This window comes from Neovison vison, chromosome 2 (assembly GCF_020171115.1).
Source record: "Neovison vison isolate M4711 chromosome 2, ASM_NN_V1, whole genome shotgun sequence".
In the NCBI taxonomy this organism is placed as follows: Eukaryota; Metazoa; Chordata; class Mammalia; order Carnivora; family Mustelidae; genus Neogale; species Neogale vison.
In genome coordinates, this window is record NC_058092.1 from 167530398 (window position 1) to 167553845 (window position 23448).

At 41.7% G+C, this 23448-nt stretch overlaps 1 protein-coding gene across 2 annotated transcripts in view; it reads left to right on the forward strand.

Annotated features, from left to right (window-relative positions):
- The window catches only part of PRKG1 (protein kinase cGMP-dependent 1), a 1249306-nt gene that overhangs the window by 788814 nt on the left and 437044 nt on the right, over positions 1-23448 (forward strand). For both annotated transcript variants that reach the window (XM_044239523.1, XM_044239522.1), the window contains exon 4: positions 10268-10373. In XM_044239523.1, the coding sequence (XP_044095458.1) occupies positions 10268-10373 (106 nt within the window). The remainder of the gene's footprint in view (positions 1-10267; positions 10374-23448) is intronic.

The following is a 23448-nucleotide window of genomic DNA, read 5'->3' on the forward strand; positions in this document are numbered from 1 at the left end:
GGTACTTCTTCTGTCTTTATATTAAGTCCTAATCACCAGCACTGTGAATCAATGTTACTGGTGTAGTTCTGGCAAAAAGAATTGTCTTAGTTCACCAGAAACCATGCACAACAGGTTAGTTCAAATTTGGCTTGAGATGGAACAATTAAGGCTATTAGCATAAAGTCGGATAATACAGAGGTCATGTGTTTAACAACAAGAATAACAACAACAACAAAAAAGTCAAAGTTGACCTTCTGCAGCAAGGAGGTGCCTGAGAAGAAGGTCCGTGTCTTGTTTATGGTTGTGTCCCTGGAGCCTAGTAGGGTTCTTGGCATGAGGTCTCTGTAAATGCAAGCATGTTGAGTGTTTGCAGTAATGGTCTCCCAGTTCGTGACTTCAGACCAGCCCTTAATTCTCTTATAAATAGCTCCATTGAATTTACTCAGTCTAATAAACCCATTGAATCTTGTAGGACTGTCACTGAGTTTTCCCTTTTACCCAGATTGAATTTCCTCTGTGGCTTCATCTTTTCTCCCGATTGTATCCCCCTTGAAACCTAGTCCCAGCCCTACAGACTTTGTTGGGTACTGTGAAGACCTCACAATAAGACTGTGGGGTGATGGAAATAATATATGTGAATACCTGTGAAGCAAGGCAGAGTGGTGACAGCCAGGAAGGAGGCACAGTCAGGAGACTGTGACACACACACACACACACACACACACACACACTGCTTGATTGCCTGACTGACTGGTTTCTAGCCAGAGTGAACTGGAAAGTCTTCATGGAGACCGTCATCTTTGAGCTGGGACTTTGAAGGCCACTAGGATGATCCTAAGTAGAGAAAAATCACTGCAGCCCAGACCTGAAAGCAGGGAAAGGAAAGGTGTGTGTGGAAGCTGGATATCAGAATCATTGGATGAAACAAAATTAGGTTTAAGGGATTGCACGAGATGAAACTAGGAAGGTACTTTGCACACAATATAGATGAAATGCCAGGATGGAGGTGTTTTGCTTTATTGGCTGTAGGGAGCCATTGATAGTTTTGTGGGTGGGGTGACAGGGTGAGGGTGGTGATTTAGAAAGATCCAGCAATGACTGGAATTGCTTCTCCCTTCCTTCTCTGTTCCTATGCAGGTACGTCACAGAACGATGGTGTGATCTTTAGTCTACACTAGACAGAATTAGTAGTATTATAGTCTTCTACAACTCTGTTACCTCTGTGTCTTCTGTCCCTGCATCTTCACTCTTGGTCCCTATTTGGATCTGAGTTACACAGAAAGCCACCTGCTTTGTAGGGGCTCATTCCCCATTTCTTCCTGCCCTGTTCCCCAGCATACTTGGTTCCTGGCCTTTGCTTCAAGTCATTGTTGTTTCAGATGATCTCTGGTTTATTTGCATGGGTATTCCTACACCCTCCTTGGGAATCCCCAGGCTCCACTACTGAATTTTACTGAGCTAGGTGTCTATGGATTTCTGAATAATTGCCCTTTGGTTTGACAGATGTAGATGATACAGCATATTGGGAACAAGGACTGAACAGGAAAAGACAAGGACACTTGGGGAATTCCCTGCCTCCACAGCTTCCTCCCCCAACCCCTGCAGCTTTGTACCCCCAGAACCTGTTACTCATTAGCTCCTTGGTTTTAGTGTTGATGGACTTCGGCCAACAACCAGGGAGACAAGACTAGAATTCTGCTGAGGTTGAACTCTTTCCCACCTCAATTATTAATCAACTAGAATGTATATTTCCTTTTGTACTTTTGGCTTCCCGAGTATTTAATGACCATGGCTAGGGTGGTTAAATGGCACAGACAAAAGGAGTGAGGAACTCAGATATTCTTAACTTAGTTTCAGAAGCGTCTATGCATCATAAAAAGAACCCAGATTTTGGAGTTGGAGTGAAAGTATTCCTACTAATGATGAAGTGTGACTGGGCAGTGAGTTAGTCTCTTTGACACCCTGCTCCCATATTTATAGAAAAGGCAGAAGAATATATCACCTAATGAATATGAGAAAAACTGACATAAATGCAACAGATATCAAGTTCTTCTGTGCTAGAGGAAATATTCAGTAATGGTGCTCAAAATAGTCCTCATTAGTGTCCTATCTGTATTAAAAATATCAGCATTCATTTGGTCCTTACAGTATCCGTAACATTTGACAGTAAAAATAAATGTTAAAGTCGTCATGACAGCTAATGTTTTCCTATTTTCCAAAAGTCAGTGCTTGGCCTTACTGGTTACTTGGTACAAGATATACAGTTGAGCAGAATTTAGGTAATTCTAAACCAATTCTTTTGGTTTCGTTGAGGTAGCTGCTACACCACATTTTTTGAAACACATAAACATGGCAACACTGCTGATGATCTTTCTACTATTAAACTTATAATGATGATTATTTGCAGTGTTCAACTTTATAATCCATTATCTTCATAGAATATATACTTTTTCTAGGCAAAAATGTTTACAGTATCACCCCTGTACTAATGGTGAGGCACTTTTGCAGAATGGGGACTTCACTGTGTTCTAGATGCATGGGACACAGCAAATGGCCTTTTCAAATTGTGAAGCATTTGTCTCAGAACATTCTCGCAGTTGGAATTTGACTTCAGGCTAACATGAGCCTTAATAACATTGGGAAGCAGTTGTGGGCTCCACAGACCCCCTCCAAATCTCTGTCACTCTGCGTATCTGAGGGACCACAGATGATTCAAGAATCATGAGATGGGGGTGGCGGTAAAAATAAAGCTTCTGGGAGTCCTTGATTCTGTAGTAAAGCACGTTTATGGACGAGCTGGTGCTCTCGAATGTGGAAGGTGAAGTTCTGGTGTAAGCTGGTGACAGCTTCCTTGGCCTTTCTCATACACTAAGCCCCCAGAAGCTTCCAGGCCATTTAGACAAAGTTTATAGCAACAGAGTTTCAGATGAGACCCACGTACTTTCTGAAAATGTTTCTTGCAGACAGGCGCTGACATGGGGAAGAGTAAGTTATTCTGGAATCTTTGTCAGAACACTAATGTCAAGACAAAGGAAAGACAGTCCGATAGAGCTCACACTCAAAAGGTTCTCCCCAGAGGAACTCTGATGGTCTCTGGTGTTTTTCCTATGAAGTAGAAGGATAGAAATGGATTTTATGTAGACAGAATGTCACACACACACATACACACACACGCACGCACGCACACTTCAATTTGGAAAATACTTGGTGAGCTCTTAATTTTTGCCATCCTACACAACAAAGGAAGTGTGTGAAGAAATGACTGAATATTGGTGTTCTAGAGCAGTACTAGTAGAAATGTGATGTGAGCATTATAGGTAACGTCACATTTTCTGGTAATCACATGGGGAAAAAAAGGATAAAATGAAATACTATGCAGCCTTAAGAAAGGATGAGATCTTACAATTTGTGACAACATGGGTAGACCTGCCAGGTGTCCTAAGTGAAATAAGTCCGATCAAGACAAATACCATAGGATTCTGCTCATAACCCTAAGAACAAAAACCCTAAATAAACAAATGGATAAACAGGCAAGTAGAATCAGACGTATAAGAACACATTGATGGTTACCGGATGGGAGGGGGTGGGATTGAGCCAAAGGGGTGAATGGGAGGGAGGTAGAGGCTTCCACTAATGGAGTGAAGAAGTCCTGGGGATGAAGGGTATAGCACAGGGAATATGGTCCCTGATACTGTAATATTGTTACATGTTGACAGATGGTAAGTACATGTGTGTACATAGCATAACATAGAAGTTGAATCACTGTTGTACACCTGAAAGTAATGTCACATTGTGCACCAGCCATACAAAAGTAAAAATAAGAAAGCAAAAAAAAAAAAAAAACAGGTGTAACTTTTAGAGTACATTTTTCCATAGTACATCAAACATTTTAAACCTGTAATCAGTATAAAAATATAAGACACTTTATATTCTCTTTTCATAGAGTCTTCCAAATTCTGTGTGTAATTTATGCAGACAGCACATTTCAATTACCATTAGCCTTATTTTAAGGACTCCATGACCACATGTAGCTAGTGGCTATCCTACTGGACAGCAAATACTTAAAATTATCAAAGGCTAGGGAAATAGAAACAAGACTGCAAAATACTTGGAAATGCCTGAAAGGGGAAAAAGAATAAAAGTAACTTTGATTTGAGTCTTGCCAGGATGAATGAGCATTTTGGGAGACAGGCAGGTAGGAGGTGCCTCTGGTTTCAGGGATCAGCTTCAGCATGAGCAGGGGCCTGGGGTAGATTAGCATAAACTTGCAGGGTGTGGGCGAAGCTTGAGGGCGGGAGACGGGAAATGCCACTAGGTCTGCCTATGGAATTTGAACTCTGTCTTGGAAATACCAAGTGTCCATTTCTTTAAGTATTGGTGAGTGTCTCAGAAAATTAAAAACCAAACAAGACATGAAACATGTTGTACTTACTTATCTAGCAAAGTAAACCCATTGATGAACTTTTTGTTCATCATGGTGAAATATACACAACCTTTAACATATTCTCATCATTTTGAAGCAGGCAGTTCAGCGTGTTAAGTACATTGATACTGTTGCGTAGCCCTCACCACCGTCCATCTGGGGAATTTTCATCTCATCCTGAGCTGAAACTGCCTCCATCAAGCACCACCTCCCTATCCTCAGCCCCAGCCCCTGGTAACCACAATTCTACGTGCTGTCTCCATGAATCAGATGATTCTAGGTACCTCATGGCAATGGCATCATGCAATGCTTATCTTTCTGTTTCTGGCTTATTTCACTTAGTAGAACATTTTCAGTGTTGCCTGTGATGTAGCTTGTATCAGATTTTCACTCCTTTCATAAAGCTGCACCATCTTCCATTGTGTATATATAGGCCACATCTTAGATATTCTTTTATTCTTTGAAGGACATTTGGGTTGTTTGAATCTTTAGACGATGGTGAATAATGCTGGTGTGAACATTAGTGTACAAGTAACTATTCATTCCCTGTTTTCCGTTACTTTAGGTATATAGCCAGACACAGGATTGTTGGATCCTATGCTAAATCTGTTTAATTTTTTTAAAGAACCGCTTTACTGTTTTCCATGGTGTCTCCACCATTGCCCATTCCCACCAGCAATGCGTAAGAGTTCTAGTTGGTTCACATCTTTGCCAACGCTTACTATTTTTGTAAGAATAGCCATCCTAATGGGTGTGAAGTGGTATCTCACTGTGGTTTTGATTTGCATTTCCCTAATGTTTAGTGGTGCTCTCCATCTCTCCTTGGCCTTATTGGCAAGTACAGGGACTGTGGATTGGCCTCTGAAGGTAGGAGGGGAGGCAGTTTTTCAAGAGTGAACCTTTACTTCAGAGTCTGATGCCATCTCTGGGTAGAGAGTGTCAGAATTGAGTTGAATTGTAGAACACCAAACTGGTGTCCTGAGAGTTGCTTGTTGGTGTGGGGAATCCACTGCCCCCCACCCACCTTGCCCCATTAGAATTAATACCAGAACTTACATACCTCCCATAGGCCCTGTTTCAAAGTAACATCAAGATGGGGATTAAGCCTATAACTTTTAATTTGGGGGGAGACCTATTCCATCCACAGCACCAGGTGAAGAACCCTAGCTTAGGAGATGGTCTTCTGCAGAGTCTTGAATCAGCCCTACTCAGCTCTTCCCCACTGGGAGTAGGGGAGTCTGGGAGGCCTTAGCTGCGTACTTCAAGTCCCAAATACTTTCCCCTCCTGGTACTCTCTTTTTCTTTTTTTTTTTTAAGATTTTATTTATTTATTTGACAGAGATCACAAGTAGACAGACAGACAGGCAGAGAGAGAGAGAGAGAGAGAGAGAGGATGAAGCAGGCTCCCTGCTGAGCAGAGAGCCCGATGTGGGGCTTGATCCCAGGATCCTGGGATCATGACCTGAGCTGAAGGCAGAGGCTTTAACCCACTGAGCCACCCAGGTGCCCCTGGTACTCACTTTTGATGTGCTGTTTGAGTACAGGACCAGGAGATGGTGAGCCTTTACTGTAAAGGGTCAGATACTATCTGTCAAAATGACTCCATTCAGCCAGAGACAATATGGAAACAAATGGGCACGGCTGTGTTCCAATCAGATGTTTTATGGGCACTGAAATTTGTTTCCTGTAATTCTCATGTGTCATGAAATATTTTTCTTTTTAAGAATTTCAGCCATTTAAGAATGCAAAACCCATTCATAGCTAGCATGCTGTATAAAAACTGACCATGGGCCCGGTCTGGCATGGACCACAGTCTGGTGGCCTCTGTTCTGGATGACAAGTTGCTTAAAGGCAGGAGCTGTATGTTGATTTTCTATCCCTTCTATATAGCACCAGTGTTGGCTAGATATAAATAAATATATATAAAATAAGTATGGGCTGAATAAATATTTGAGATTATAAGTGTTGTATACCCACATATGCTTTCTCAGTATTCATCCAAAATTTGAACTAAACAGTGGGTGATTCCCCACTGGAATTTAAACCAAGCCAGCACTGGTGACTGGAGTCTAGCAGTTTTGTGGCTCCCCCCATAGTAATCTTTGTGTCCAGCAAATTCAAGGCTATTTGAAGGTGTTCTTGATGGACTCCTACACTTGGAGATCTCAGAGGAATGGTAACTGGCCTGAGTTCCATGTGGCTTTAAACTGAAGAAATGATCCCTGTTTCAGCAGAGTATTTTAGATACATACTTGAACAGAAAGGAAACTCCGTTCCCAACACTTTCTCTGCTTAATGCCCTTGAGACTTACATGTTCAACAACTGTAATCATGGTGAAAATCACAGGAACTTTATCTTTCAAGTGCTTATTCCCTACAGAAATGAATACACAACTTAAAATCAGAGGTACATGGAAAGTTGTTGTTTTTTTTTTTTAATTTTTTTTCAAATGGTCTGCAGGGTATGGAAGGGAGACTTAACACTCCAGCCTTCTCTGAAGAAGAAAGACGTTAATCACAACTCGAATATAACCACCTTCTTGGTAACAAGGCAAGGTGATTATTAGTCACGCTTGCCCACCTGTGAAATGCTAACTTGACTAATAGGTTTATCAGCTGAATACAGAAAAAGTTTTGGCATCTTGCCCAAGCCCAAGGTCATGGACAAATTTGCAATCTCGCCAAGCCATGTTCATTATCACGCAAAATGTCTGAAACCATTTTTACGTAGAGACATTCCAGTAGCCCGTGTAAATGGGAATCAGAAGATAAAATGGAATTACGGGATTCTGTGAAGTTATTTTTAGACCTTCTCTTGCAATACATGGATTCAGAGGCCTGATTAAAATATCTAAACTGAATTAATGTAACATGAGAGGCCACCTAGGCTTATTTTTTTCCTTAGGTGAACTTTATGTACATAAGTTGCATTAATTAGGCAGATAGACCCAATACTTATCAAGTAAAAAGCTGATTTCTTGAGTGGGGAGAAGTTACAAGAAATGAGGCATAGACTTTTCTCTGGGGGTAACGTACAGACTGACTTGAGAAAACATGATCCAGACATAGCAGAGATGATGAACTATAGTGAGAACGTGCTCTCGATGGGGACACAGGCAGGGCAGAAAGCTGGCTCATCAGGAACGATCTGGGACACAGCCTGGCCTCCAGGTATGAACTAGGACTCAGACTGTTGCAGATAACTTGGTCACAAGCTATACAAGTGCGCGCGCACACAAACACACACACACACACACACACACACACAAACTGACCCTCCTCACTTAACTCCTGAGTACCATGACCTGGGCTTGGTACCTACTCCTCCTTGTTGGAAACTGTGATCGCTGTACATGGCCAGGACCATTTTCTCCATTTGGGTCCTGTTCCCGCTCTGCCTCCCGGTTTTTACATAAAGTATCATTTGGCAGCAGTGCTGTTTTCTGCTTGACTTGGGTGCTTCCGAATCCAATTTCTGCCCCTCCTCGATTAGTCTCCATCAGCTATCCCTGTGTTTCTATCACTCAGTGTATACGAGCCAGTGATAGAAATTTTTATATAGTGCCACCAGGAGGATGCTGGTGAAGTCTGTCCGCAGGGCAGAGCCCTCTCAGGTGGGCGGGCATCCCTGACTTCCGTAGACCGTCTGCTTCTAGTCAGTCCTTGAATGTGCAGTCCGGGATGCAGATCCTTGATAGTACAACTGTTTGCATCACCACTATTTTTAAAATAAAGTTAGTGTATCCTAATTCATCCTTCGGAAGAAGTCTTTGTATAGTGGAAATACCTAGGAACCGTTAGGAATGATGAAGACAGAATTATTTTTTTCTTATTTTTCTTACAAGCATTCAAACGTTTTTGTTGTATCTATGGTATTTTCTTCAATTCTACTTTTTTTCTTTATTTTGATTTTAAGATCTCTAGAGGCCTTCTGTTGGTTATCACACAAAACCCTGCTTCCTCTGCCTGGCTTCCAGGCCCCCCTGCCCCACAGTAACCTCTCAAATTACGGAGCAACCCCAGGGTACCTGGGCGGCTCAGTGGGTAAAGTATTGCCTTCAGCTACGGTCATGATCTCAGGGTCCTGGGATCGAGTCCCTCATTGGGCTCCCTGCTCAGCGGGAAGCTTGCTTCTTCCTCTGCCTGCTGCTCCCCATGCTTGTGCTTTCTCTCTGTCAAATAAACAAATTTAAAAAAAAGAGAAGAAAAGAAAAGAAAGATAAAGAAAGACTGTCTCTGCCTTTTCAGGCCCTGGTATCCCTGTCTGGACTCCCCAGCCCAGGCCCCTTCCCAGTTCTGGTCTTGTGCTCTCCGCTCCTGATTTCCCCTCCTCCATCTCTCCCCCAGCTCAGCTCCTGTCGCTTCTGAAAGACTCTCCTTCTGGTGAATCTTTTCCTAAATTGGCAATCCTTCGAGGTCATGTCATCCAGTCTCGGGGTAAACAGGTGTTCTGGAAAGGGGCCTGGGTTGAGCCGAGGAGCTAATATGTAGTTGGAGAGCACCTGTGCCATGAGCTTCGCTTTTGATGATGGTTCATTTTTAAATGCTGCTTGGCCCAGAGCCATGCGTACACCACCAGCCTTTGTGGCTTTGTTCATTTTTTCATTAACTGAGCACCTTTCATTCTCCAGTAAAGAGCAGGCTAAGGGACAAGTCACGTTCTAGTTTCTTAGCGTCACACAGTTCTGTGAGGAAATATTAGGTGAAACTCAAAGATAAGGGCTTTACTCTAGAATATGGTATTTCCTTTTTTATCTTTCCCTCCATTGCTCTGTGTTACTCAGTGTCCCTCCCCTCATGTCACACCTGCAACCTAATACTCTGCCCCCCTCCCCTACACCCAGATCTCGATCCATTACGTTCAGGGGGCTTAGTGAGAAAGTTGTCCTCTTCAATTTTTCCACATTTGGCTCACTAAACTGTCTCTACTCCCTTATCTGGCTCCAACCCCTCCATGTCCGTAACTACCCCATCCCCCACGGGTATGCGCTGTGAATTGGCTTGTTTCATTTGTGTGTTAACTTAAAGTGTTGCTTATTGTGAAAATTTGCAAACATATATAAACAGAGAGCATAGTACAATAAGCGTCTTGTATGCCCACCACACAGGAGACTTTTAGTGTATTCTTCTAAAACCTAAGCTTTTCTCATGATATCAACCTGTTACCCTATAGTGTCTTTTTCCCAAAACTTGTCTCTTAGTAGATCAAATGGTTGTAATAGATCAAACGATGAACTTCATGGTATTCTATTTCAACACTATTATTGTTAAAGACCATGTACATATGAGAATAGAAATTAAAATTCAATAAACCTATCTACTAGAAATTCACAGGACAACTTTGGGCACAGGTTAAATTTGCAAAAATAGGTTTCATGTAGAAAGCACTGTGCAATTATTTCTACTTTATTAAATTCACCCCATTAGCCTGAAGATTGAGTTTTCACCTCTACTTTTTACAATGAAAACGTGATCATTTGAGTCATGAACACTATTCCGGGTAATTCCCAGGGAGTGTTATTAATTGTGAATCTTTCTCTCCACGTGATTTTTGCTCAGGTAGTCTTGAAATCACAAAATTTTTTCAGTGTGTACTTGGGCATTCCCATCCCCTAAGGACAGAAGACCACCAAGAATCTTCCTATTAGGTAATAACACTAAAAGGAAAATTATGAACTACATTGTACCTTGTAAGAATACTTGGGTCCTTAACGAAATAGGACAGAGTGATGGTATCAGATGTAAATGAAGGTTCAGGCTCCCCAGGACTCTCCTGGGTCCCTTTTCTCTTCTGCGTGATGTGGTTCGTGGTTGAAATTGTCTGATTTTTTTTCCCTGTTATTTTCTTTTTCTGTCCTCCAGCTCTTGTAAATGTGAAACTCTGGGCCATCGATCGACAATGTTTTCAAACGATCATGATGAGGACAGGACTCATCAAGCATACCGAGTATATGGAGTTTTTAAAAAGGTAGGATGCTTGATTTTCTTCTACCTAGGTTGCTAATTGTCTATCCAACCCTCTTGTCAGACATGCAGCCCAGGGAAGGCTTTTGCCTTCCTCTCAAGCTAAAGACTGTGCAGGTTGGTGAAAGCAATGGGCTTCTTTGTTTCTGGTACCAGTTTCCATGACAGGTGATGAAGTCAGATCTTGAGAGTTTCACCGAACATTCTGAGGGAGGAGTGAGGCTCAGAGGAACAAAAGAGAATTTGCTTGAACAAAAAGGGGACTGGAGTCCATCCCTAACTATTTATCAGTTAATATGTCTGTGGTCCCTCTTCTGATTAAATCCTCTCCTGTGTAAAACTCTGTGTTAAAGGTCAGATGACAAAGATGGAAAAGTTCTAAGGTGAAGCTCATTATCCTTTAATCCCGAGTTTAATTTCCCAAATTAAATGTGTTTTATGTTTTAGTCCTGAAATATCAAAAGCTTTTCTTGATACAGATATTATCATAATTCAGTGTAGCATGGAAATTGGAATGAGAAAACAGCTTTTCATTTCTGAGGAATACGCTGATATCCACTGAAATGTCTGTCTTTGCCTCTAAGCTTCATTTAAAGAAAACACATGATATCATTAAAAGGAATATTGACAACTTTTTTTCCCCCAAAATAGCGTGTTTGAAAACTGAACCATCTTTAAATAGTGATAGATTGTTTGCTAAAGAGATGGTGTAGTGTCGCTTAAGATCTTTTTTTTCAGAGCTAGAATATTAAACCAGCTTTCTCATTTAATATTGGTGAAGAAATGGTTTTAGTGGAGCTAAAAAAAATTAAAATCCCATTTCATTTCAGTGATACATCATGATAGATATCAGTTACATTTTCTTAGGCAGTTTTAATAGTCTGTACTTGAGTATTTTATGTAATTTATTTCCTGATTCATTCTTCATACATTTTTCATTTTCACATAATTCCTTGTATTCCTGCTAAAGGGACAATAAACTTCTAAGTTGATATCAAGTAATAATATATTAAAATATAACTATCAGTAGAGGGTTGGGATTTTTCTGGAACATGATTGGGTGAAACCCTTAGAAGTAGAAATGTAATTTTCAGTTTGGAGTTGAGTACAGCTTGTAAGGAAATTATTCAGGTGCTGTGTATGCGTGGATGTGCATATGCGTGAGTATGTCGATACAGAGGTGTGATTATATTGGTATCTGTGCGGGGTGATAGAAAGAGAACAGAGAGACCAGGAGAGACTGAAGAAATAAAAACTTGAAAAATGTAAATTCCAAGTGCAAGTTACTGATTTCTGATGCAGCCCTAATAGAGAAAGATCCCAAGTGGTGGTTGGTAAAATCCTCTCCTGGGGTGTGGAGCCTATTCTGTCTCATGGACCAAAGCACTGGGCACTTGGGCACAGTAGATTTCTACTTCTGTAGTTTTGTTGTCTCAAGGAAATGGAGTAAGTGTTCGTGCTCTCTTCCGTGACCTGCAAGAACTTTTTTAGAGATGCTCAAGTTCGGGTGATAAAGTCTCACTGTGTCGCTGTTGGTGTTACTCTTCTGAGCATGCATATACTTTGATTTTTTGCGTTTTCAGAGCTGTGTCCCTTGGTTATCTGCTCTGACAGTTCAAACCTTCAGCAATAAAGGTTGGTTCTCCAGAGTGTGAAAACACATCTGGTTGGCCAGTTAGAGCAGATGACCTCTAGCTGGTTGGATGAGAGGTAGGTACTTGCCCTGCAGCAACTCTGCAAAGCATAGGGTCCCTGTCGTTTGTGAAGACAACACTGGGCTGGGAGCCCAAAAAGGGGATGCAGGGACCAGTGTTGGCCTTGAGCTGGCTTTCATATTCCTAAGTGAGGACTCTGCCTACCTGGTTCTCTCTAACCTTCTGGTGGCTCACCGCTGCTCTTGAATTAATGCTCAGCCTCGTTAGCTGGATATTCAAGGCACTGTCATAGCCTCCGCTCCTGCTTTTCTAGCCTGGGGTCTTCTCGCAGTGGGCAAACCCAATAGTTCTGTCTGCCCAGGCAGTCCCTCAGTCCCTGTGCTTTCAGACAGCTCACTACCTCTGTGCCCTGTTCTTTGTTCTTCCCATTAGTGTTCAAGTTGTACAATTTTTTTAAGATTCAACAAAAAGCTGCCTCTTCCACAGATACTAACCTCATCCACCAAGAAGTAATGTTTCCCTTGTTTGAGCCTCATCTCTACCATGTGTCTCAATCACCTTGTTCCATTATAATCGAATTACTAAATTTCTACTTCTAGGCTATAAACTTCTCCTAAGCATCTTGGTATTCTTCTTCAGCACAAAACTTTATTTTATAGACAGGTAATTTATAGGACTATAAGGATGGGATCAGTACACATTTTTCAGAGTGCAAAGACAAAGGGAGTTGAGGACTTCTTAAAAAAGAAAATAGAAGTTAAAAATGTCCGAGACTGACAGCATAGTATTAAACCAAGCATAGGCATCTTCTAAGCTTGGGCCCTATACTGTTGCACAGGTTGTACATTCATGAAGCTAAATTAGTAAATAATACTCCTCTCTCCTTCACATTCCGGGGTTAACTATACTTGCTACCATTTACTTTGCAGGGCAGTTACAAGTTGTGTACAACACCCAAAAGGAAATACGGATACTCTAAAAAACTTAGATGACCAAACTTAATTAAAATTTCCTATCATAACTTATTTTTTTATTTCCTTTTTAAAAGATTTAATTTTATTTGAGAGAGAGAGAGAGAGTACAAGTAGGGAAGAGGGAGAGGAGAAGCAGACTCCCCAGTGAGCAGGGAACCTGATGTGGGGCTCGATCCCAGGACTCTGGGATCATGACCAGAGTGGAAGGCAGTTGCTTAACTGAGACACACAGGTGCCCCTATTTCCCTATTTTTGTTTTTTAAATTCACTTATTTTATATCATGTAAAATTTTAAGTTTTAGGTAGTCAAGTCAATCAAATTTTTCCTTTATGCCTTTGTGAATAGAAAAGCTCACTTAATTGTATTAGAAAAATATGGACTTAATACTTTAAGGTTCTCTGTGGCAAACTGTGTGTTTGGTGGGGGGGGGGCTGTTTTCCTCTAATGTGCTTGCTAAATCATTCAACTCCAGTTTTCTACCATAGTTACTGTATACTATGTATTTTGTTAAGGAGTTAAAGCAATTGCGATAGTGGGAAAATAACCAATCAGGCTGGAAGGAGATGATACCTGGTCACTGCTCCTCTCCCCATGCCACTCTTGCTCTTCATTTTCCTAAACAAGCAATAAGTTTAGAGGGTGGGGAAAGGGGACACACCAGGCGTACAGATGGACGGCCAAAAATGCAAAGATTTTTCTTGATTGTCAAAATTGGCTCTTATTTTCACTCCAGTGCCTTTACCCATTTTGTGGCTCTCAGTCTTGGGTCTTTCTTGGTTCCTTTTCACTCTTAAATGCCATAGCAAACTCCGATTCTACATCTTTAATCATATTTAGCCATTTATCTTTTATGCCTTTTTGACAGTCCCCAATGCAAACACATATGTTTCCCTGCAAGCCTAGCACACACAAAACAAAAACAAAAACAAAACAAAAAAAAATTCAAATGGGAGTGCTGCAAAGTAGGGTATGATTATTCTAGGTCCTGTGGTGATTTTGCCAGTTGTGAGCCTTTCCATCCTTTCTGGCTACTGGAACATGGTGTTTTGTTAGATGGATTCTGAAAAATGAGCCAAATAACTGCCAGAGTTAATTTGTGTTTCCTTTTTCTGAGCATATTTTCTGCACCACTCTTGGCACTGGCTTCTCTCATAGAGGGGCAGGAGAATATGGCTGTGTGATCACTGGGTAGGCTTGTGGAACTGGGATGATACTACAACCATGACTATGAACCTCTATTGATGTCACATGCCTTACTGAAAAAGGAGAGACAGGGACCACTTGGAATTCAGGCTCCTGAGTTGACCCTGTTCATCCTCAGAAAACAGTCTTTATTCACTAAGGGGTCTTGGTAAGGCAGGTGGGCTCATATCCTCTTTCTGCACAACACCTTTGCATGGCTTCTGAGCACCCCCAAGATAAAGCCTGGGTCTTTGAAACCCTGCCTTCCAGGGCTGCTTCTGGCCTTCCCTGATTCTTAGCATCATCCCTCTTCTTCATTTTCTCATTCTCTCTGCTCCAGTCCTGGAGTGGTCTATCAAGGTCCCCCGCCTCTCTGTGCCATGGCCCCTTGCTGCAGAGCTCAGCCTGAGATTCCTCACCTTTAGAATGGATGTATTTCCCAGGGTGATTTGTAGTATGGTGCACAGAGTGTAGCTGGTGAGGCAGGAAAAAACAAATCTGATTCTCCCTCAAACAATTAGAAATCTCTGATTTGCCTTTTTTGAGGTGAAAGAGTCATTGAGGGTACTAGCCACCAAGTTTCATTTCTATTCTTCATAAACTGAATTGTGAAGTTGGGAGATTTTGAAGGTCTTTGACTTTTTGGATCCCAGTGGACTCTCTAGTCATAAAGAACTTGGAGGTATTTTTCAATTAAAGCTAACAGTTTGGATCTTTAGGCAGAAGGGGTAGAACTTCTTTAGGAATTCCTGATCAGTGGAAGCTAAGTGGTAACAGTCTGAAGTGATGGCTCCTGTGTGGGCCTTAGGGACATACACATTTGGAGTCAACTTTACGCCATCCTGTTGGTATCAGAATGACCTTCACTCTGAGGATAACTTCATGGTGGGTTGGGTACATGACTTGTCTACAGTCTATACTTGGGCCAAAACATCCTGAAACTTCTTTCATTCCTGGACGTGTTTATTACTGATAGTTCTGGCCACCCCTGCCACCAGCAGGGGCCTGTGTAATGAGGCATCTTAATCCTCTGTGTTTAATCCTAGAAGAGTTAAAAAATTAGATTCAGAAAAAAATCAGAAAAAACAGGATGTAACTTAATTTCTGTGCCCCACTTACAGGTGAAGAAACTGCATCTTGAACCAAAATAAGCTCATGTTTAGTTAGACCCAGCTCAGACTGGAACTCAGGTTCTGGATTTCCATTCTGAGATCTGTGCCATATGTAGACTCTGGCCCCTGATGTGCATTCCAACGGAAGCTCCTCACTAGGGCAAACTTACTGTGGCGTGTGTTAGTCATACTTTTTTCCCCGTTCTCCATAAAGATAGCCTACTTAAGTAACTTATTTGATAATCATGTTGACTTTTATTTTCTTCTTATACTCTACATGTTTTTACTTTGAAACTCGGAATAATGAGATTGCTAGAACCCTTGCAGATTTTCCTTCTCCAACCTAATTTGAAACCCAAATAATTTCATTTTTCACATAACTCTATTCAATGGTTACTCCTGAAATTTATATTTTATCCTACATCATACTTATTAAAGTATAGTCAGGGAGATTTAGAGTTCAGAGTGGATAACCTGGTAAGAGATAGGAGAGGTCACTCACTTTGCTTCCTGAGTCCCAGATTGGTTGAGTTGCCCAAAGTCACATGGAGAATTGACTCTATAATTGACCCTATATCCAGCTCTGTACTCCCAGGAAAATTGGAAATTCAGCTGTCCTACAATGTCACCTGTCTCCTGTTCAGGACCTCCAGGGTAAAATTCTCCATTATCTTTACTAAATACATTTTCTAGTGTTTCACAATTGTTCTGGAATATTTAGATTTCTGTTAAAATTTTGTTGTTGAAATACAGTTGACACACATTTGTCTCGGGTGTACAACACAGTGAGTCCACATCTCTATTCATTACGCTACACTCCCCTCAAACAGAGCTCCCATCTGTCACCCTCCAACACTACTCTGGTATCATGGACTGTATTCCCTGTGCTGTAACTTCCATTCTCCTGATTTATTCATTCCTCGAGAATAATCGGTAGTACTCCTACTACAGTCTGATTCTCCATAGAAGGGGAAAGGAGCTGCACATAGCTGTACTTGCCATGCTAATCTGACAGGACAGATGTGGGGTGAGACCTGAAAAGTCCTTTTTAACAATTTCTTGGCTAATTGTCCTGCTGCTAAGCTGGCAGCCATTTTTGGAGAACCACTGAGCTAGGACAGAAGATGAAGGGAGAATACTTAAAATATTTGAAGTGTTTGTATGACTTACAGACTGGAGAGTACTTCTTTGAATTGTGGCTTCACCATTTAAAGATAAATAGTCTTAGTCAAGTTTCTTTGAGCTTTAGCTTAGTTTCCACCAGGCAAAAAAGAGGGGATCCTCCCACTATGAGGGATTATAATTAGGAAGTAAGATATAAAATATTTAAGCAGGTACCAAGCAGTGTTGAAAACGCTTGATGTATTTAATCCTCAACAAAAATTTATAAAGTGAGTGCTAACATAATTTCCATTTTATGGATAAGAAAACTGAGGCCATAACGTTGCAAATCCAGTCAGGAGTAGAGGCCATAGCTTCAGAGCCGTTATTCCCAGACTACGCCATACTGGCTGAGGCAGTACTCCTGGACTATGCCATACTGGTTCTGGAACTGCAGGCTGTTCATTAGATCTAATGTGTTGTTGCTCTCCTCAGCAAACTGGCCTATACCTGGCCCAGAGATTGGGGCAGTTGGTTGACTTTGTTCTTGGTGTGCCCTGATTTCTTCTTTGTACTTTTCTTTTTCCCCCGCTTCTTTTTATTAGAGACATACAGAGCACAAGCAGGGGGAACCGCAGGCAAAGGACAGGCAGGCTCCCTGCTGAACAAGGAGCCTGATGCAGTACTAGATCCCAGGACTCTGGGATCGTGACCTGAGGTAAAGGCAGATGCCCAGCCGACTGAGCCACACAGACGTCCCTTCATTGTACTTTCCTAATAGTGTCTTTCCCTCAAACTTCAGCAATCTTTGGTTTGCTCTTACCACCCCCACCCACCCAAGGGTATGCTCTAAGCAATAAATGCTCCGTGATAGTATAAGAGATGTCAGTTGGCTGACCGCGCTGAGTAACAGTGATGATGCCCTAGAATTGCCCTCCTCCATGGAGGGGTCTTGTGTTACATGGAAAGCCACCACCTGTATGGAAGCAGGCACCATCATTTCTCAAACAGTTATTAAATGACCAAGAGCTAGAATCCTCGTTTCCTGGTGTCAGATGTCAGGCAGTGGTGTTTCTGGCTTGGGTTCCTTTCTGTCTCCCACCTGGAGCATGTCAAGCACAGGAGGGGGTCTCAAAGCAAGACCCATTCTTGTTTACCCTGTGTTCTGTGATCTTTTGAGCAACTGGGCATTTAGATGTTTATTGACAGTATCTTTGGTATACTTTAGCCTGAAGAAATCAAGATACTACTTTGGGGGCACGAATTATGTAAAGAACCACAATGTCGTCTAATGAACTGGAGATATCTGTGGAACACCAAAACCTTGATCCCACTTTGCCCACATTTTTCCTCTTTTTGTTTACAGGGAGAGATGGTAACGGAAGGCTTCTATGGAAATAGCTTGAGGGATTTTAGATTTTATTTTTTAGTTTTAAAGAAGTTACCTACTAAGCTCTTAAGCTTTGAACTTTAGTGGAGTTTTTCTAGAAGACTGTGAAACCTGCGTTAGAATTTAGCCTGACAAAGCTGGCACAGTTCTAATTTGAAGGGAAATAAAGCAGGGAATGAACAAGGAAGTGCTGTGTCCCCCATGTTCATCAGCCTGTTCAGTACATGCTGTGGAAGGAGGTCCATTCTAATTAAAGAGGACACCAGGAGCAGATAAATGGAACAGTGGCCTTCCATTTCAAGATGTCATTGAGCATTTGCACAAATGGATCCATATTATCTTTAAAAGACAGGTAGGGGTACCTGGTGGCTCAGTTGGTTAAGCATGTGGCTTGATGTTGGCTCAGGTCTTGATCTTAGGGTCTTGAGATCAAACCCCACATCCTAGCTCTGCCCTGGGTATAGAATCTGCTTGAGATTCTCCCTCAGTCCCTCCCACTTATGTGCCCTCTCTATCTCAAATCTTTAAAAAAAAAAGTGTAATCTTTGATTCTTGAATATTATATATTGATTATTATAATTCTGTATGTGTCCTATAGAATTTCCCATCCACATGTGTAAATTTATTTTTTTTAATTTAAAACTTTTTTTTTTTATTTGACAGATCACAAGTAGGCAGAGAGGCAGGCAGAGAGAGAAGGGGAAGCAGGCTCCCTGCTGAGCAGAGAGCCCAATGCGGGGCTCAATCCCAGGACCCTGGGACCATGACCTGAGCCAAAGGCAGAGGCTTTAACCCACTGAGCCACCAAGGCACCCCATGTGTAAATTTATGCTGATGTTTGCATATAATAGGATACCTGATCATGGTGTTTGTGTCTAAAATCACTCACTGAAGTCAGTGAATCTTCTGTAGATTATCTTGTCCAGTCCTGGAGAAGATGAGGCCTTAGCTGAGGGACTTGTGTCCACTCTCCTGGACTCTGGGCTTGCAGGCATGTGTCCCTTTTCAGATGGTAGGCTAAATTTGCATCCCCATATCCCTGATGATAGTTTCTCAACACCCTGGGGGTTACAAAGCTAAAGGAATGTGACAAAGTTGGATAGTCCTCCATTTTGTTTCTGAACCTTATGAATCCTTCCTGTAGCCAGGCTCCTTTCATTTCTGATTCTTGCACATGGAGCTTACTTTGGTTCATCTGAGAGGAAGTCCTTGTCCATACAGGGATGATTCTGTAATGACCAGGTCCAGAAGGAACCCATGAGCTGCTGGGGAAATGAAGAAGAGAGGTTTCTGACATCCCAGCCACCTGGATTTCTCCACTTGATAGAGAAACCCACTTCCCCACAGTTGAAGAGGAATCCAGGAATCTGGATGGGGCTGAGGAAAAAACTGTCCAAGTTCCATCCAGAAAGAGGAGAGAACATCAGTTGTCTTAGAAAAAGCAAGAAGTGGAATGTGCATCCTAGGTCCTATTTTGAGTTTGCTGTGATTTTGCTCCTGTTCTGCTTTGGCTTAGAATGAGGTTAGTGGTTAATATATTTCCCAATGGGCTTCTCCAAGGTGAATTCCTAAGCTGAGCAACGGGCTGCCGAGCAGTATGGGCATCTCCAAACAGACTGCCCTGCTTTTCTGCCTTGCGGAGGGAGCAAAGGAACGGCAAGCCATCCGAGGGAGCACCTGGCATGATGTTTGGTGCCAGAAATAGGGGCTGAGTTGTGAACACTCCCCCACAGTGCAAGTGTTTGCATAGCAGTGGAGGAAATCAGGGAGAAAACATAAACAAGAACAAAATGGCCTGCACCTGCTACTTTACATACATCATCTTACTTGATTTTGATGAGCTCCTTTGAGGGCGCTGGTGTTCTCCCAGCATACATCAAATGTACCACTCAGACAGAAAGATCAGGGGGCTACTGATTTTTCTGATATTACCCCCTTTGCAGGGGGTTGGCCATATGTGAAGAAGAGAGCAAGGACTTCGGGTGTGGGCCTGATTTGGAATCCGGCTGGGTGACGGTGGACCGTCGTTCATTCTTGTAACTCCAGTCACCTCCTCAAATCAATTGGGGCCTTAACCAGGTCTTTTTTGTTGTTGCTTTTGGTTTTTTGTGTGTGTTTTTGTTTTGTTTTGTTTCTTTTTACACACAAAACCCCATAAAAACTGGCTTTTTGTATTGGGTAAATCTGTGAAAATTGGAGTGTCTCCTGCAAAAATGCTTGTCATTTGTTGAGCCCAGCTCAAAGTTATGTTGTCTGCCTAGGGACAATAGCCCAACCCATCTTCACCCTGCTGATCCCAGCTCTGATCTCCAGAATCCTATCAGCTTGTTAGTGGGGCTGTCCAGCACTAAATTTTTTTGTTGTTGTTGTTTTTACTTCAGTGTGATGGTCTATAACAGAATTAGACAAGAGATAGCCTGTTTTTCTCTGTGTTTGTTTTTCTAAGCAAGCTTTTCAGAAGAGCTCTTTTGGGGCACCTGGGTGGCTCAGTGGGTTAAGCCTCTGCCTTCGGCTCAGGTCATGGTCTCAGGGTTCTGGGATCGAGCCACTCATGGGGGCTCTCTGGTCGGTAGGGAGCCTGCTTCCTCCTCTCTCTCTGCCTGCATCTCTGCCTACTTGTGATCTCTCTCTCTCTGTCAAATAAATAAATGTCTTAAAAAAAGAAGAAGAAGAAGAAGAAGAAGAAGAAGAGCTCTTCCTATGGCTCGTATTTGTTCCCTGTAGCCCTTGTTCAGTTGCTCGGACATCTATGTGCATGCCTGATTTCTTTAAATAGTTCTTTGCTGTGTAAATTTTACAATAATCTCCTTAGACCACACTCTAGCATACCCTGTTTTCTTAAAAAAATAATCCAGGTCATCAAAGGTTGCATTTCAGAAGTCTTTGTTAATTGTTGATGAAGAAGTAAATTGAAATAAAGTGAAAATAAAGTAAAGTGAAAATAGCTTCCCTTTAGACCAAGTTTCCACTGTTTCATAGGTTAGGGCATCAAGGACTCTTTGGGGAAGCCCTAGCTCACTCCAAAGGTAGCCCGCTCTGCTGGTTAGAGCTTCTCGGACTTTCTGGAGATCGCCTGGCAGACTGTTATTCTTACATAAGAAGGTTGTTAAATTCAAATTAAGACAGAATTATTTAAAGCCAACTTTATTATGAACAGTCATACAGTAACACGATAGAGTAGACCTGGAGAACTTCTGAATTCTGGGGCTTTTTTTTTGCCCCCTGATCTTTCTGTCTGAGCGGTACATTTGATGTATGTTATTCAAGCCCTGACTGTCTGCTCTTCAGAAATCCCAGCATCCATAAGTCTCTTCAATACTAGCTTCATCTTCAAGTGCCCAGATGTCCATGTTTCTGTCTCCCACATGATTGTGAGTCACCAACCTGCCTACAGTCCTGGGCTGGTCTCACATGGCTCATCTGTTGCTGTCACCAACACCTGGGAATTTGGTCTCTGCAGAGGTGAAGTTGAGTCAGATAAAATAGGGATATTTGGGGGCATGGGGAAAGAACAGTAAGAGACTTTGTAGCATTTTATTAATTACACAAAGCATACAATTTATTTTTTTTCCAATTTATTTATTTTCAGAAAAACAGTATTCATTATTTTTTCACCACACCCGGTGCTCCATGCAAGCCGTGCCCTCTACAATACCCACCACCTGGTACCCCAACCTCCCATCCCCCCGCCACTTCAAACCCCTCAGATTGTTTTTCAGAGTCCATAGTCTCTCATGGTTCACCTCCCCTTCCAATTGCGTTGTCAGCATTTGAGGTTTTTACTCTAGTATTTTTCTGTTCATGGGAAACTTTTGCGTAATTTAGCTCAGGACGATACATGGTTTTTAATGTTGCTGTTAATGTAACATTACACCCCTCTATGTTAGATAATATTAAGACTTTCTGAACTTTTTCATGCTGCCTTCTACTGCTGTAGCTATGTACTTCTTGACTTGAGTCTAGAGAGCTTAGTGTTGGGATACCAGGGGATAGGGGACAGGGCACACATGGTAAGAACGACCACTAGGGTAAAGGTCTGCCTCTCTGCATATAGCCCCAAGCTGGTGCTAATCAGGTTATATCTGGACAGTGGAAAATCGTCCAGACCAGGGAAAGATCCTAGAGAGAAGGGAGATGGATTTACAGCTTTGAAAAGGAAACTTAATGGTTGGTCTTAAAAGCTTATTTTCCACATTAGGTTTTCAGGAGCTTAAAGGTTTCCCCAGATCCTTTGTAGTATTGATGGGAGAAAAAATTAAGTCAACACTTCCTAATTTGATCTAACATTTTTTAAACTTTTTTTTAAATGAAGTATATTATATGCACTGTGACATGTATGAATCTTAAAAGTACAGTTGAATGTATGCTTATAGATCTATATTCTAACTAGAGCCAACCCCTAGATCAAGATACATAAGATGTTTCGAGCTGTTTGGAAGGTTTGCCTGTACCCTTCCCAGTTAATTTCCTCTGCCAAAGAGAACAGTTATTTTGAGTTCTGCCATCACAGATCAGCTTTGCCCTTGTCCCACTTCATATTAACGGGATCATGTAGTATGTACTCCTCTGTGTCGGGGTTCTTTAGTTCAGTGTCCTGTCTAAGAGAGGTTCCCCCCACCCTGCCCCTTTTGGTGTATGTATCTGTAGTTCATTCCATTTAATTGGTCTATAGCATTCCATTGTATAAATAAATCCTAATTGGCCCATTTTAATGAAAACCATCATTGAGATTCTTTCCACTTCTGAGCTTTTACAAATAGGGCTGCTGAAAACATTCTTGATCATCTTTTCTGGTGAGAGTTGGTCTTCATTTCTCTTGAAATGTGTATAAACATACACACACACACACACACACACACACATCCCTTAGAATAAAATTTGATCCATAAAAGAGGTATATATTAGAGGTTGTGCTATATAATTTTCCATAGTATCTCAACCAATTTATACTCCTACCAATATAGGAAAGCAGTTTGTTCTAGATCCTCACTAACATTTGGTATTTTTACATCTTGTTAATTTTATCTGGCCAGAACCTGGTTATAAAACAATGTTCCATAGCGTCCATACCATTTTGAGTGCATAGCCCATTAAAAAAGTTTAGCATGCTGCCCACTATATCCTTACTATTTCATATAATACATATTCCTTTATAAATACATGTACAGCTGAGCTAAAACTTAAAATAAGATGTTTGAAAAGGTAAAATTAAAAATAGAGTCAGTAATATTTCCTTCCTCAGCTCCATAGAATATCTTACACAAGTCCTGGCCCAGTTTTGGAGCTTGTCTAAACTACATAAGAGCAGAGTTTTCCTAGATCTAGACTAAAACATAGAAAGGATTTGGGCTGTTGACTGTGCGCACTTCCAGCATGTGCAGCCCGCGTCTTCCCAGAGCTGTGCATCAACTCGCCACACCCTTCCCAGGGGACAGATGTGCCTGCCTGGAGTGTAGACCGCTTTGGGGCCCATGCTTATTTTGCCTGTGGCTTCTGTTGTTGTAGTTACTGGGTGTTCTTCTAAACTGGTGGTTCTTAAAGTACGATATGGGTTTACATGGGCATTCATGATACTCTGTAGGGAGATCACTGAGGTCAAAACCATGTTCATAATATTGTCATGTGTGTTTTCACTTTCATTCCCTCAGTGGGCGTGACGGAGCC